The sequence below is a fragment of the Centruroides sculpturatus genome, unplaced genomic scaffold, assembly GCF_000671375.1.
Source record: "Centruroides sculpturatus isolate CEXI.00-Female unplaced genomic scaffold, Cexi_2.0 scaffold56, whole genome shotgun sequence".
NCBI classification, from domain to species: Eukaryota; Metazoa; Arthropoda; class Arachnida; order Scorpiones; family Buthidae; genus Centruroides; species Centruroides sculpturatus.
Genome location: NW_019384586.1, coordinates 349,067 through 361,863, shown reverse-complemented (window position 1 = coordinate 361,863; position 12,797 = coordinate 349,067). Strand labels below are relative to the sequence as shown.

At 32.8% G+C, this 12,797-nt stretch overlaps 1 protein-coding gene across 1 annotated transcript in view; it reads left to right on the top strand.

The window, feature by feature from the left end:
• The window catches only part of LOC111624597, a 33,808-nt gene extending 24,531 nt beyond the window's left edge, over positions 1-9,277 (top strand). The window contains exons 12-15 of the mRNA XM_023367489.1: positions 161-300; positions 382-474; positions 8,989-9,078; positions 9,152-9,277. Coding sequence (XP_023223257.1) covers positions 161-300; positions 382-474; positions 8,989-9,078; positions 9,152-9,277 — 449 coding nt within the window. The remainder of the gene's footprint in view (positions 1-160; positions 301-381; positions 475-8,988; positions 9,079-9,151) is intronic.
• The last annotated feature ends 3,520 nt before the right edge of the window (positions 9,278-12,797 follow it).

Here is a 12,797-nt window from a genome sequence, read left to right as displayed (position 1 = left end):
ATAAAAACAAAGAATAAAAAAAAACATATTGATATAATCTGATAAAAGAATAAAGTATACATTAATTTAAAATTACTGTATTTTTGAAATTGGATGATATTAAATTATATATAAAAATAAAAATAACTGCATGCTAATTGTAAATTTCATGTCTATGAAGACCGGAAGGACACAACGCGTTTCCTAAAAGCGACCTCAGTTAGTATAGTGAACGCTTCCGACACTATTTATAAAGATAATCCGTTGTACGAGAGCAGATCAGTAGTCCTTACACAACAAGCTGATGTTTCCATAATGCCAGTAAGTACAAACTTGTGTAACTTATACAATAAAATCATATAGACAAACTTTAAAACAAGTAATTTTTTTATTTTATTCTAGGGTGATTCTGGTGGTCCCCTTGTATATGAGAAAGATGATGGAAAACGGGTTCAAATTGGAGTGTTAAGTGCAGGTCAGATGATACCGGATGGGGTTAGTGTTTATGCTTCGACAAGTTTTTTTCTTGATTTTATAAAAGAATATTGCGAAGGAGATATTACATTTGTATAATTGTAAATAACTTTTGAATTATATTTGAGAACTTCCTAAATCATTTCGTTTGTGTTTTTCAAGAAAAATAGCTTTAAATTGTTATGAAACTTAAAATAAAATGATGATAATAAACGAAAGAATTGAAGAAGGTGTTCTTTTAAACAACCCAAATATATAGCAGTAACAATCAGGAGTTGCATCAGTTTTATTTGCATGATTAAACTGAAGGCATAAAGTTTTTTTTTTTTTAAACGGGGGTCGAAAAAACAATAATAAAATAAAAAGAAAATGTACAATTTGTAATTATAGAATTTTAAACGATATACAGTAGAGCGTCGATTATCCGAAAGTCAATTATCCGAACGAATTCCAGTCGGCAAATTTAAATTTTCGCCAGTGCTGTGGAGCTGCAATCTTTGGCTATGTCTTGGGCTACTCAAATGTTTTACTTTTTTAATACTAAATTAATTTCTGAAGTATAATTTTTTATTGTTTTTTTTATTTTTCAATATATTTATTTTGTTTGTACAAAATAAAAAAATAATTTTTAACGATACAATAGTCTTCGTTAGGCTTAACATCGACGAAAATGCAACGCGATGCGACACGCAACGGAGAAAAATTTCAACATTAAATAGGTTATATTTTTTCGTGTATAATCGGTTATCAGAAACATCGATTTTTCCTAACCCCAGTCTCCAATTGGTTCGGATAATCGACGCTCTACTGTATTGCTGGAATTTCAGGTGAGAATGTTTGTATTTCTTCACATGTTATGACTTGAAAATAGATGAAGAAGAACCAAAATCTGTTTTGTAAATATTTTCTGATGCTACGAAATATAAAAATTTTGGTAAATAAATGAACTGTGAATTGTTCATTCAAGATTCGTAGCTTGTCGTGAAATAATAGCAATTAAAATTTTTATCCGATTTTAAAATACTGTACGAAATTATGAGTTCATCACTTTGATTAGGAACGTTAAAAGTACGGATGTTCCGTAACAGTGTTTTTGTAATAAACAAACTGACTGTATGGAATGGGTTGTAACAATGTCTGATGTTTCGATTAATTAAATGTAAAAGAAACTATTCGTTTATAATAAAAATGAAGAAAAACTTAAAATAAACTTTAACCTTGCCGTAGTGTAGACCTAAGTTCTTTGAAGTAACGAGGCAGAAAATGTATCATTATCTTTACTTTCTAATGTAAAAATTTAAAAGATTCACACCCGTGCCGATTATTTATAATAGATCAAAGCAAACAATCGCAATTCGCAATGCCTAGCACATTATTCGAAAACTGACAATGATACATCCCATAAACATCAAGTTCCTTATACGTAATGTAAACATTACAAATGTGAGATCGCAGGTTTGATTTGTGTAAAAATTAGAAAAGTTAGAAAATTTTGTAAGCCTAATTCTCCGTCGCCATTGTTAGAAAAACATCGCCCCAAAAACAGAGTATAATGACTCACTTCTCATCAACAAATGTTAGACAATTGTAACAACAGACTGTCAAACGATAACAATCTGATGTTAAGAGAGGAGAAAGTTAAACGTTGAACGAATAAACAGAGTAGTTTTGCAAGTCCACAACCAAATATGAACATGACAGCTGCAGTTAGGCGACATCGTTGCGTCATCGATAGAAAACCTTCAGCTTTAACGACAGACGATCATTTTCCAAGACCTAAACGAATAAAAGAACGAGACACCCGCATTTCCGGGCGTTCGTCCCCTGGAAGTAGCCGCACGAAGATCGCGGATATCGTCGATTTACGACTCTTTCGCCATAAACCATCTGCTTACGCTACGACAGAACGTCACATAGATCGGAGAACCACCTACAGAAGTATTATTGTTAGAAATTTTATAAGCTCTCTCCGATGTACCTAAAATAACAGCATAAGAACTAGGTTAGTCGCGCCCTGTACGCATTCGCCATATATTATTCGTATTTAGTCGAATATTATGTATTCTTATGTATTTTAGTTTTAGTTATATTAAACTTTTGTTTACCAGATAACCTGTTGTTATTCGATTAAACGAATGCGAGACACCTTATCGACTTACCGATCCCACTCGATTTAACCCTCCAAGCCATCCTACACGCGGGCGGTTTTCACCAAACTGTGCCGATTAAGTATTTAGGGTAACCCCCTTTTTGCTCTGGCTTCTCACACGAGAATTGGAGAGTGGAGGCAAAAAGTGATATATAGGGGTGGATTTGCCAAGAGGAATATAATGATTTGTCAAAAATAATCAGTTAAACAGCGTTAAACCATTACAGGTTGTTTGATCGAAAAATTTACTTTTGTTTTAAAAACAAAAAGATGTTTCTTTTATCTAGCGAATAATTCTAAGGCATAAAATAATTAGATTTGTTCCCACTTATAACATCTTACTCTCATTGAACTCGAAAAATTTCTGTCTTTATTACGACTAATATTACGAAGAAATCAGTCCCCACTGTACTCGGCTAGAGATTGTTCAGTTAAGTTGTTTAAGTAAGTAAAATTCCGGCTCTTTCAGCAGGGTTTTGTTTATGTCGCTAATTCCATAATCTCTTAATTATTTAACTAATTTAATGATAGTAATCAAAGGGAGATTAATAATTGTTACAGGGAGATTTTGGCTCACCACTGATCAAGAGGGACGCGTCAAAAAGACCAGTGCTTATTGGCATTTTATCTAAAGGCGGAGATAATATTAGAGAACCAGATGTTTACACGTCAACCGGTTTTCACCATCATTTTATAAAAACTCACAGCGTTGGACGTCTCAAATACCTAAACGTATAAAATTAAAATATGAAAATACAGTAGAGCGTCGTTTATCCGAATCAATTGGGGATTGGGGTAGTTCGGATAACTTATTTTTCGAATATATAAAAACAATAAAAAATTATACTTCAGATGTTAATTTAGTATCAAAAACGTAAAATATTTGACTAGCCCAAGAAATAGCCGTAGAATGCAGCGCCACAGCACTAGCGAAAATTTAAATTTGCTGACTGGAATGCTTTCCGATAACAGACGTTTCGGATAACCAGCTTTCGGATAAACTACGCTCTACTGTATCATGGTAAATTTTTCATTTCAGAAAGTATTTATATAAATTATAATTGTATTCGCAAATAGCTCGTATTTCAACAATATTTAACAGTGGATATNGGCTATAGTTAATGTTACTCTGTTATTTATAAAAGTTTTATTGTTACAGGGAGATTCTGGCTCACCACTGATCAAGAGAGATACGTCAAAAAGACCAGTGCTTATTGGCATTTTGTCTAGCGGCGGAGATAATATTAGAGAACCAGATGTTTACATGTCAATCAGTTTTTACCATCATTTTATAAAAACTCACAGCGTTGGACGTCTCACATACCTAGACGTACAAAATTAAAATATGAAAATAGCATGGTAAATTTTTCATTTCAGAAAGTATTTATATAAAATATAATTGTATTCGCAAATAGCTCGTATTTCAACAATATTTAAGAGTGGATATATTTTATTTCCATGCCTGTATTACTTTAACAGCTTTTTGTATTAAATAATCTTATGTATTTATTTATTGTAAAAATTACATAATTAGATTTTCTTTAAATAAAAACTTAAAGATCCATGTAAAATTTTTNAGCTCGTATTTCAACAATATTTAACAGTGGATAATATTTTATATCCATGCCTGTACTACTTTAACAGCTTTTTGTATTAAATAATCTTATGTATTTATTTATTGTATAAATTACATAATTAGATTTTCTTTAAATAAAAACTTAAAGATCCATGTAAAATTTTTAAAGTGTCACGAATTTACATTATGTATGTACTTACACTACGAATCTCTGCGCTATTTTACGTATTTATTACATTCGGTGCTGTTAAAATATAAGCAATTATTATAGCCATGTTAGTATAAATTTCTGAGAAATTTGATATGGATCGATCTATATGAGACATTAGTGGCATTAAATTCCGGTGTAAGGAACTCGAGGTTGTCAGGAAGTCGAGTGAATCACGTGTTATATTTGGAGTGAGGTCAGATTTAATAAAAGATTTACTTATTGTTTACACTTACAATATTTTTCTAAATTTACTTCTTNGTTGTTGTTCGGGGTACAGTTAAGGTTTTAACGAAGTTCGAGCGAATACATAATTAGCAAAAAAAAAGTTGAAATAAAGTGATTAAACAAAAATTATTACAAATATCGTAAATAACAAATGTATATATAGAGATATTTTTTGAAGAAGAGGAAATGGTCTTCACAATTTGAAATCGATCGAACACACTGCGCTCCAATGCTCGTGTAAACGCGCGCCATCTATCGTAGGATAAATTCCAGAAACCTTTGCGGGAGTGTATTAAAAACTTCCCAAAGCTTCATGGCAATCGTACTACGCCAGAAACCTTCAAGGGAGTATATTAAACAACTCAAAGTTTCACGGCAATCGGATAAACGGTGTGGTAATGCATGAAGGACACACACACACACACACATACATTCATTTATATATATATAGATTAATAATTTTCTTAAATTGTCTCTAAAACAAGGAAGTTACACAACAGAATGCCCAAAGTAATATATCGATTAAAACGTGGCATTCCGGTTATGTCTATAATTCTGTTATATAAGACACATTTAGAGTAGGATTCAATTAAGATAATTAAGATTCTTAGTGTTTAGAATAAATGGCATTCTCACATAGAGGAATCTATCATTATAAAAAAATACCTATCATATCAAACGTTTAAGTAGGTATAATTTTATATACGTTTATTTTCGAAATTCATTACACGAAGTATGCCATTAATAACTTAATGCATTTAAAGTGTACTTTCTTAAACGGAAAATATACGTGTTATTGAAGTTGAGTTTGAGTGGAGTAGAATAATGGGATAAGCAACACAACAACTCACTGAAATCTGCCAACAGGGAAATATCTACCTGATTGTGACAAAGAGTTTCTATGCAATTTTGTTCGAATAATTACCTATAATCAACGGCCACCCCCGAACAACGGACAATTTTTATGTCTTCGTCAGATACCGACGCTCAGAGAGTTGATTCTTTCAATTTGGAGATGATATTGATTCTATTAGCTCCCACACGAAAGAAATATTAAACAAAGAAAAACAATAAAATATTTATAATTTAAAATTATGGAAAACGCAAGTAATGAGATTAAAATACTTCTTTATTCCTTAAATGCAGCATCACAAATTCTCGGGTTAAATATATTAAAATGTGACTATCGTAAGAATTCATGGAATATTCGATTTTTTCAATTTTATTCAAATTTTCTCGAATTTTTTCTTATACTGAATACTGTGGCATTAGTTTCCACGATATTTTCCGATAAATTCGTATGCGGAGACTTGTTTAACTTATTCGTGGGTTTCAAATACATCATACAGTTATTTCTTATTGGTATGGTCGTATGCTGGACTTTTCAGTTCTCTTTTCTTAAACGAATTCGTTTACATATTCCTAGTAGTAAGTCTTGCTATGAAGTCGAGGAAACGTTAATTACCTCCATAGAATTTCAATTTGTAGTTTTCTTCGCAGTCACTGCTTTATTACAAGTCACATGTTACTTCATGCTTGACTTTTCTTTATATTTTGCCATGGAAAAGACAACTGTAATGGAATTCCTTCTCTGCAATATCGATTGGGCATTATTATTATTTTTTTTAGTAGGACAAACTGTTTACATGATATTTTTTGTTTATAATTATTTACTCATCTTGTTTAATGGATTTAACGCATTGTCGAGCAAATTCGATGTAGTTCCTCATGGAAGGAGCATGATCAAAGATCTAATCGTATACATAATTGAAGAACATACAGCATTAATGGAACATACAGCATTAATTTCGAAACGTCAATAACCAACTCGAAATATATTTTCCTGCTGTTTACTGCAGTAGTTTATATGGGTTCAGTATCCTGGTAACCATTACTTTGTTTTATGATTTACCCGCGGAATTTAAACTGGGAGCATTTGTTGTTATCATATACGTAATTTTCGAATTAATGATAATTTCGTTCGGATTATCCAGATTTGCATCCTCGGTNTTTACTTTTGTTGCAAACTTATATTACGTAAACTTTGTTATGTTTATTTGTTTTATTTTTCTTATTTTATTTATTATTGTTTATTGTTTATTTGTTAATTTATTTTATATTACTTATTTCATCATCTGCATTTATTTCTGTATTACTTCTTAATTTAATATTCACTTAATATTGTATATATACTCTATCCCTGGTAATGCGTGTAGCGGGACCAGGGAATGTACAATTATTTTTGTACCAATAAAACAAAATGAATGAATGAATTTGAATGAATTCAATGTTAGGGGTTGATAAATAGAGATAAGAATAAATCTGCTTCGCTTAGGAAAGAAAAGGGAATAACTTAATCACGCAGTTGAATTAATTAATTTATGACAGTTTATTGAAGCACCAATTTACAATAGTCAACAATGATCTTCTGTACGAGAGGGTAATTGCTTCATGAAGGTGCTCTTGCTGCCAGAGTCTCGTTTGGTGAAGATTACTCTGCACCACAATTATTGGCACTGAGAACGAGATCAGCTTGGAATAACTTTAATCACAATAAATGTTTTCGGCCAGTTACACGCCTGTAAACTGATCGGAAATAAAGATCGCAAAACTCAAAATACATGCATACATTGTAATTTACTATGTGGAGAATACTCATTTTATCTGCAAAATAGACCGTAACGAATTGTGCAACAAATGAACTTGCCAAGACAGACAATAAAAAATTTATTTTTCTATATAATATTCTTCATCGCAAAAAAAGCCAAATCTGGCAATTTTGCTCAGAACTAACTGAAGCGCCACTTGTAATCGTCCAATGCACCACGTTTTGGCCACCCCTGATTTATACAATAAATAAAATATGTAAATACCGTAAAATAAATGAATATTGAATTTAGGGTGCGACTATGCAGACGTGAATTTAGAGTGAGCGAGAGGTTGCGAGCGATTTAGTTTTCGCAAAGGAAAACCATGCACAAACGAGAAGCGAGAAATAACGCTGGCGAGAGCGAATTTCTGGTTCTCGCACATATCTGACAGGTTTTGATATTTATCGCTTCTCGCCTCTTCTCGCCACATATTCTCGCTCGCTTGGAAAATTCGCTCGCTCGCGTCTGCATAATCGCACCCTTACTGTACCTTAGTGCGGATTTGTCATGTCTCGTTTCTATGGTCATTATACAAATAGTCTAAACACGANACGAAAGAAATATTAAACAAAGAAAAACAATAAAATATTTATAATTTAAAATTATGGAAAACGCAAGTAATGAGATTAAAATACTTCTTTATTCCTTAAATGCAGCATCACAAATTCTCGGGTTAAATATATTAAAATGTGACTATCGTAAGAATTCATGGAATATTCGATTTTTTCAATTTTATTCAAATTTTCTCGAATTTTTTCTTATACTGAATACTGTGGCATTAGTTTCCACGATATTTTCCGATAAATTCGTATGCGGAGACTTGTTTAACTTATTCGTGGGTTTCAAATACATCATACAGTTATTTCTTATTGGTATGATCGTATGCTGGACTTTTCAGTTCTCTTTTCTTAAACGAATTCGTTTACATATTCCTAGTAGTAAGTCTTGCTATGAAGTCGAGGAAACGTTAATTACCTCCATAGAATTTCAATTTGTAGTTTTCTTCGCAGTCACTGCTTTATTACAAGTCACATGTTACTTCATGCTTGACTTTTCTTTATATTTTGCCATGGAAAAGACAACTGTAATGGAATTCCTTCTCTGCAATATCGATTGGGCATTATTATTATTTTTTTTAGTAGGACAAACTGTTTACATGATATTTTTTGTTTATAATTATTTACTCATCTTGTTTAATGGATTTAACGCATTGTCGAGCAAATTCGATGTAGTTCCTCATGGAAGGAGCATGATCAAAGATCTAATCGTATACATAATTGAAGAACATACAGCATTAATGGAACATACAGCATTAATTTCGAAACGTCAATAACCAACTCGAAATATATTTTCCTGCTGTTTACTGCAGTAGTTTATATGGGTTCAGTATCCTGGTAACCATTACTTTGTTTTATGATTTACCCGCGGAATTTAAACTGGGAGCATTTGTTGTTATCATATACGTAATTTTCGAATTAATGATAATTTCGTTCGGATTATCCAGATTTGCATCCTCGGTAAGATTTAGTTAATACTTGTACCATCAAATTAATATATAATCTATAATGTTTATTATTCATTTCAGATTTATGGAAATTTCAACGAGATTAATAAATTTTCCTCGTGCAGATTCTCTCTGCTTTTTAAATTGAAGGTAAATTAAGAGTTTTATTTTTACGTTATTGATAAACTTTATTCCAAAGTTATGCACTTTTTCGAATAGATGCTGAATTTTATGAAGAGATTCGGGAAAACACCCATTGGAATTTCTGTCGGTGGATTTTTTCGGGTCAAGCGCAATTTCCCGATTAAAGTAAGTTTCGATTAAATAATGAATTTTAATTTATTATTGTGGATTTTGTCTTTATGCCTATTTTCCCTTTTAGATGCTGAGTAGTCTTTACTCTATTCTTTCTGCACTCATCGAATTGGGAAAGAAGAATAAAAGTACGAAATGTACTTCATTACGTTCCCTGAATGCAAGTAATATTCAGAACACATCACTGTATTGAGAACGTTTCAACGTAAATACATAAAATCAACGAAGATTCATTGAATCGAGAGAACGATTTGCAGCTTATCGAGATACTTCTGATTTTTCTATAACCATATACGTGAACGAATATAAAACATTTGCAATATTGAATACAGTAGAGCCTCGATTATCCGACCCCCGATTAACCGACACCTCGGTTAACCGACCGTCTTATTCGGCAAATTTCAAATGTCCGCTAGTGATTGACACTACAATAGTTTACAAATTAAAGTAGCCAAGACATCTTGGCTACTTTAATATTATTTTTACGTGTTTTAGCTGGCAACACTGGATCGATCATGAAAGGGAGCCAGTATTTAAACGAGGCTTAATTTTCTAATTTTTAACGATACAATAGCGACGATTATTATCTTTTTAAAAAAATTGATAGGCTTAACATGGAGGAAAATTCAACGCGAAGTATGTTAATAGCGATATACTAATATACTAATTACATGAGATATAATAATATACTACACTAATAATGGATTTTTTCATACTTTTCGGTTATCCGACTTTTCAATTATCCGACAAACCCCAGTCCCCAATTGGGTCGGATAATCGAGGCTCTACTGTAACTAGAAGCACTTCTTATACGTATAAACACACACACACACACACACACACACACACACACAAAACAAAGTACACTGAATGAGTAATGTAGAAAATAAAGTTTAAACAATCTTATTTCTTTAATTTATCAATCATTAATTCTAAAACAATCCCTAACGAAATATAGGAACACTGACCATACAACTTATCTTTGTATATAGAAAGAACAGCTGAGAATCCTCACGACACTAGTTCTATTGAACCTTTTATTGAAAACGTAGTTAAGTGGAACACAGATAAGAAAAAAACGAAAAATTTGTGGCAGGCTGTTTGAACAGGCGCAAATTCACCTTCTCGTATATTAAAAAGCATCTTGCCTGTATTATTTAATTACAAAAATCTACTTAGTTAATTATGAATGATGAAGAAGTCTATCACACACCCAGCCTGTTTAATTATCTTAACCAAAATGCATCCGGCCTTTCTGGGTCTTATCTGGGTCTGGGATGACACAAAATACAGAATATATAGTGATAATTAAACAGGCTGGGTGTGTTATAAGTCACTTTCCAATGTTTAATTCTTTCATTCAGTAGGCTATTTGTGAAACCACTAATAATGTAATAATTAATGTACACTCTTCGTATGTAGGGGGTGAGTTTTATAAAAATAAAATGTAAATGAAGATTTTATTCGTTATTAAGTTCTATCCCTTTTCGAAACACATCATCCCCTCTATCTCCTCATCATCTCGATCTTTCACCACTGAAATCTAACAGCGGCGATGCCCCTCATATACAAGCCACCATTCCAAATTTTGTTTTTTTAATCTATACACATCCTGAGATATTAAGCGAAATAGATGAAAACATACACACAAATCCACGGAATATTTTCTGTTGTTTTATTTTTTATTTTTTGAATTCAGGAAGTCTCAAAACGTGGAGATATGTCAAATTTGTCTCTGTGAGTGATTTGCAAGATTTCCAAACTTTCCCTTGTTATGTATAGTTAACATGGAGATAGAAACCAATTGATTTACAGAAACCCAATAGATATTTTTGAATGCGATGTTCTACATTATCTAAGTTAGCTGTATGTGAACGTAACCGGCGAGTTTCGGAGCAATGGGTCGAACGGCCTGGGCGTGTGTAGCGAAGAAACATTTCAAGGAACATTCTCATTTACATATATAAATGGTTTGTATGTAAAAAATGTACTATTAAAAATATATGCTCTCGAAACATCGGAATTATTTGACTATAAATGATATGTGAAACATTAAAAAAATGAGCGTCAGGTGAATCGGAGCCAGCACTGCAAGCAGCAATGCACATGAGGGCAGCATCTGACACAACCACCAACGCTTTTTTCTTATTATTATTCAATTACTAATTCATACAAAGATATGTACAGTACGACACGTGACATGTATATCATTTAAAAAAGATTTTTTCTACCAAGGTCTTTTGCGCTCCACGACTTCTTCTACCATTTTTTTCAGACTGCTTTCTGTCCAGTCCCGTCTGGCGTAACCGTGTCTATACCGTCCATTCCGCAAATTCGGAATATCGCCCCTCCAGATAATGGACGAGAGACGAGGCGCTGTCGTCTGGAGTTATGACGACCACCCGTTTGACGTCGGGTGTATGCGACTCCTCCTCTGCATCTTTCCGAACCACCCGTATTACACTAGGCCAAGACGAGGCGCCATCCTCGGGCTCAGCATGGCCCTGGCCCGAGGTGTGCCACTTCTTTAATTCTTTGAAGTTCTCCATTATGCAAAGAAAACTGAGCGAATGTTATCAAAACAGAACATGCATTAATTAAAAAGTACTCCTATTGTCTTAATTTCATCTAAATTGTAAGTAAGGAATATAAAAATCTTTTATGTTCAAATTCAATAAAGATTAATCATAGAAGATTGTAGAAAATGATCGTTTTAATTAAAATAAAAATATTAAAGTCAGAAATCGATATTATGATAAAATCGTTAAATACAGTAGTTTTAATCTTTCCAGCGATTTTTAGTGTTCGATATGAAATCGGTATACACAAATTACACAATTCTGTCGATTGCCATAACATAAAATATTTGTGAAAATAGTGAAATTCTAATGAATTAAAGTATAGAGTATGGCGGCGCGAGATATAATGTGTACGTAAACAAACCATAGCGGGAAATAACAATTTAGTATATTTATTAATTTCCATTTTACAGTCGACCCCCTATAACGTACGTTCCTATAACGACAATTCCTATAACGTAGCGAAAAAATTGTAGCAACTTTCGTATAAAGTACCTCCTATAACGTCGTTTCGAGACAAGATTGATAGAGTCTGGACCAATAGTGGATGAGCAGCCGAACTACTTTCCTCCGACCCTGCGCTACTCTATGGAGTGGCTAAATTGAGTTTGCTATCNCTCGCCTTTTCTCATCACATACTCTCGCTCGCTTGGAAAATTCGCTCGCTCGCGTCTGCATAGTCGCACCCTTACTGTACCTTAGTGCGGATTTGTCATGTCTCGTTTCTATGGTCATTATACAAATAGTCTAAACACGACCAGTTAAGGCTGTGTTTATTGTTGAAAATAGCTAATTTATAATAAGAAATCATTTACAAAATTAGATCTTGCTGTAATATCTGAAAGTTTCTAAGAATCTGTATTTCATGGGAAACATCAAGGATCACTTCTTCAACCATTGGGTCATAACGCATTTCTCGCGCGGGTTTGTACTTTCGTTCTCGGTTGCGATCTGTAACATCGCTAAAGCTTGTTTTCCTTCGCTGTTTTGGTTGTGTAGCCTCATCGCCTTGAGATAGAATAAGTTTAGTCGACTGTTTACATTTCGAGGTACGAGTATTGTTCTTATTTTGTTGATGTTCCTCACTGTTAAAGAAACGAAGAGTGAAACTAGAAATAAAATAATAGTAATGTA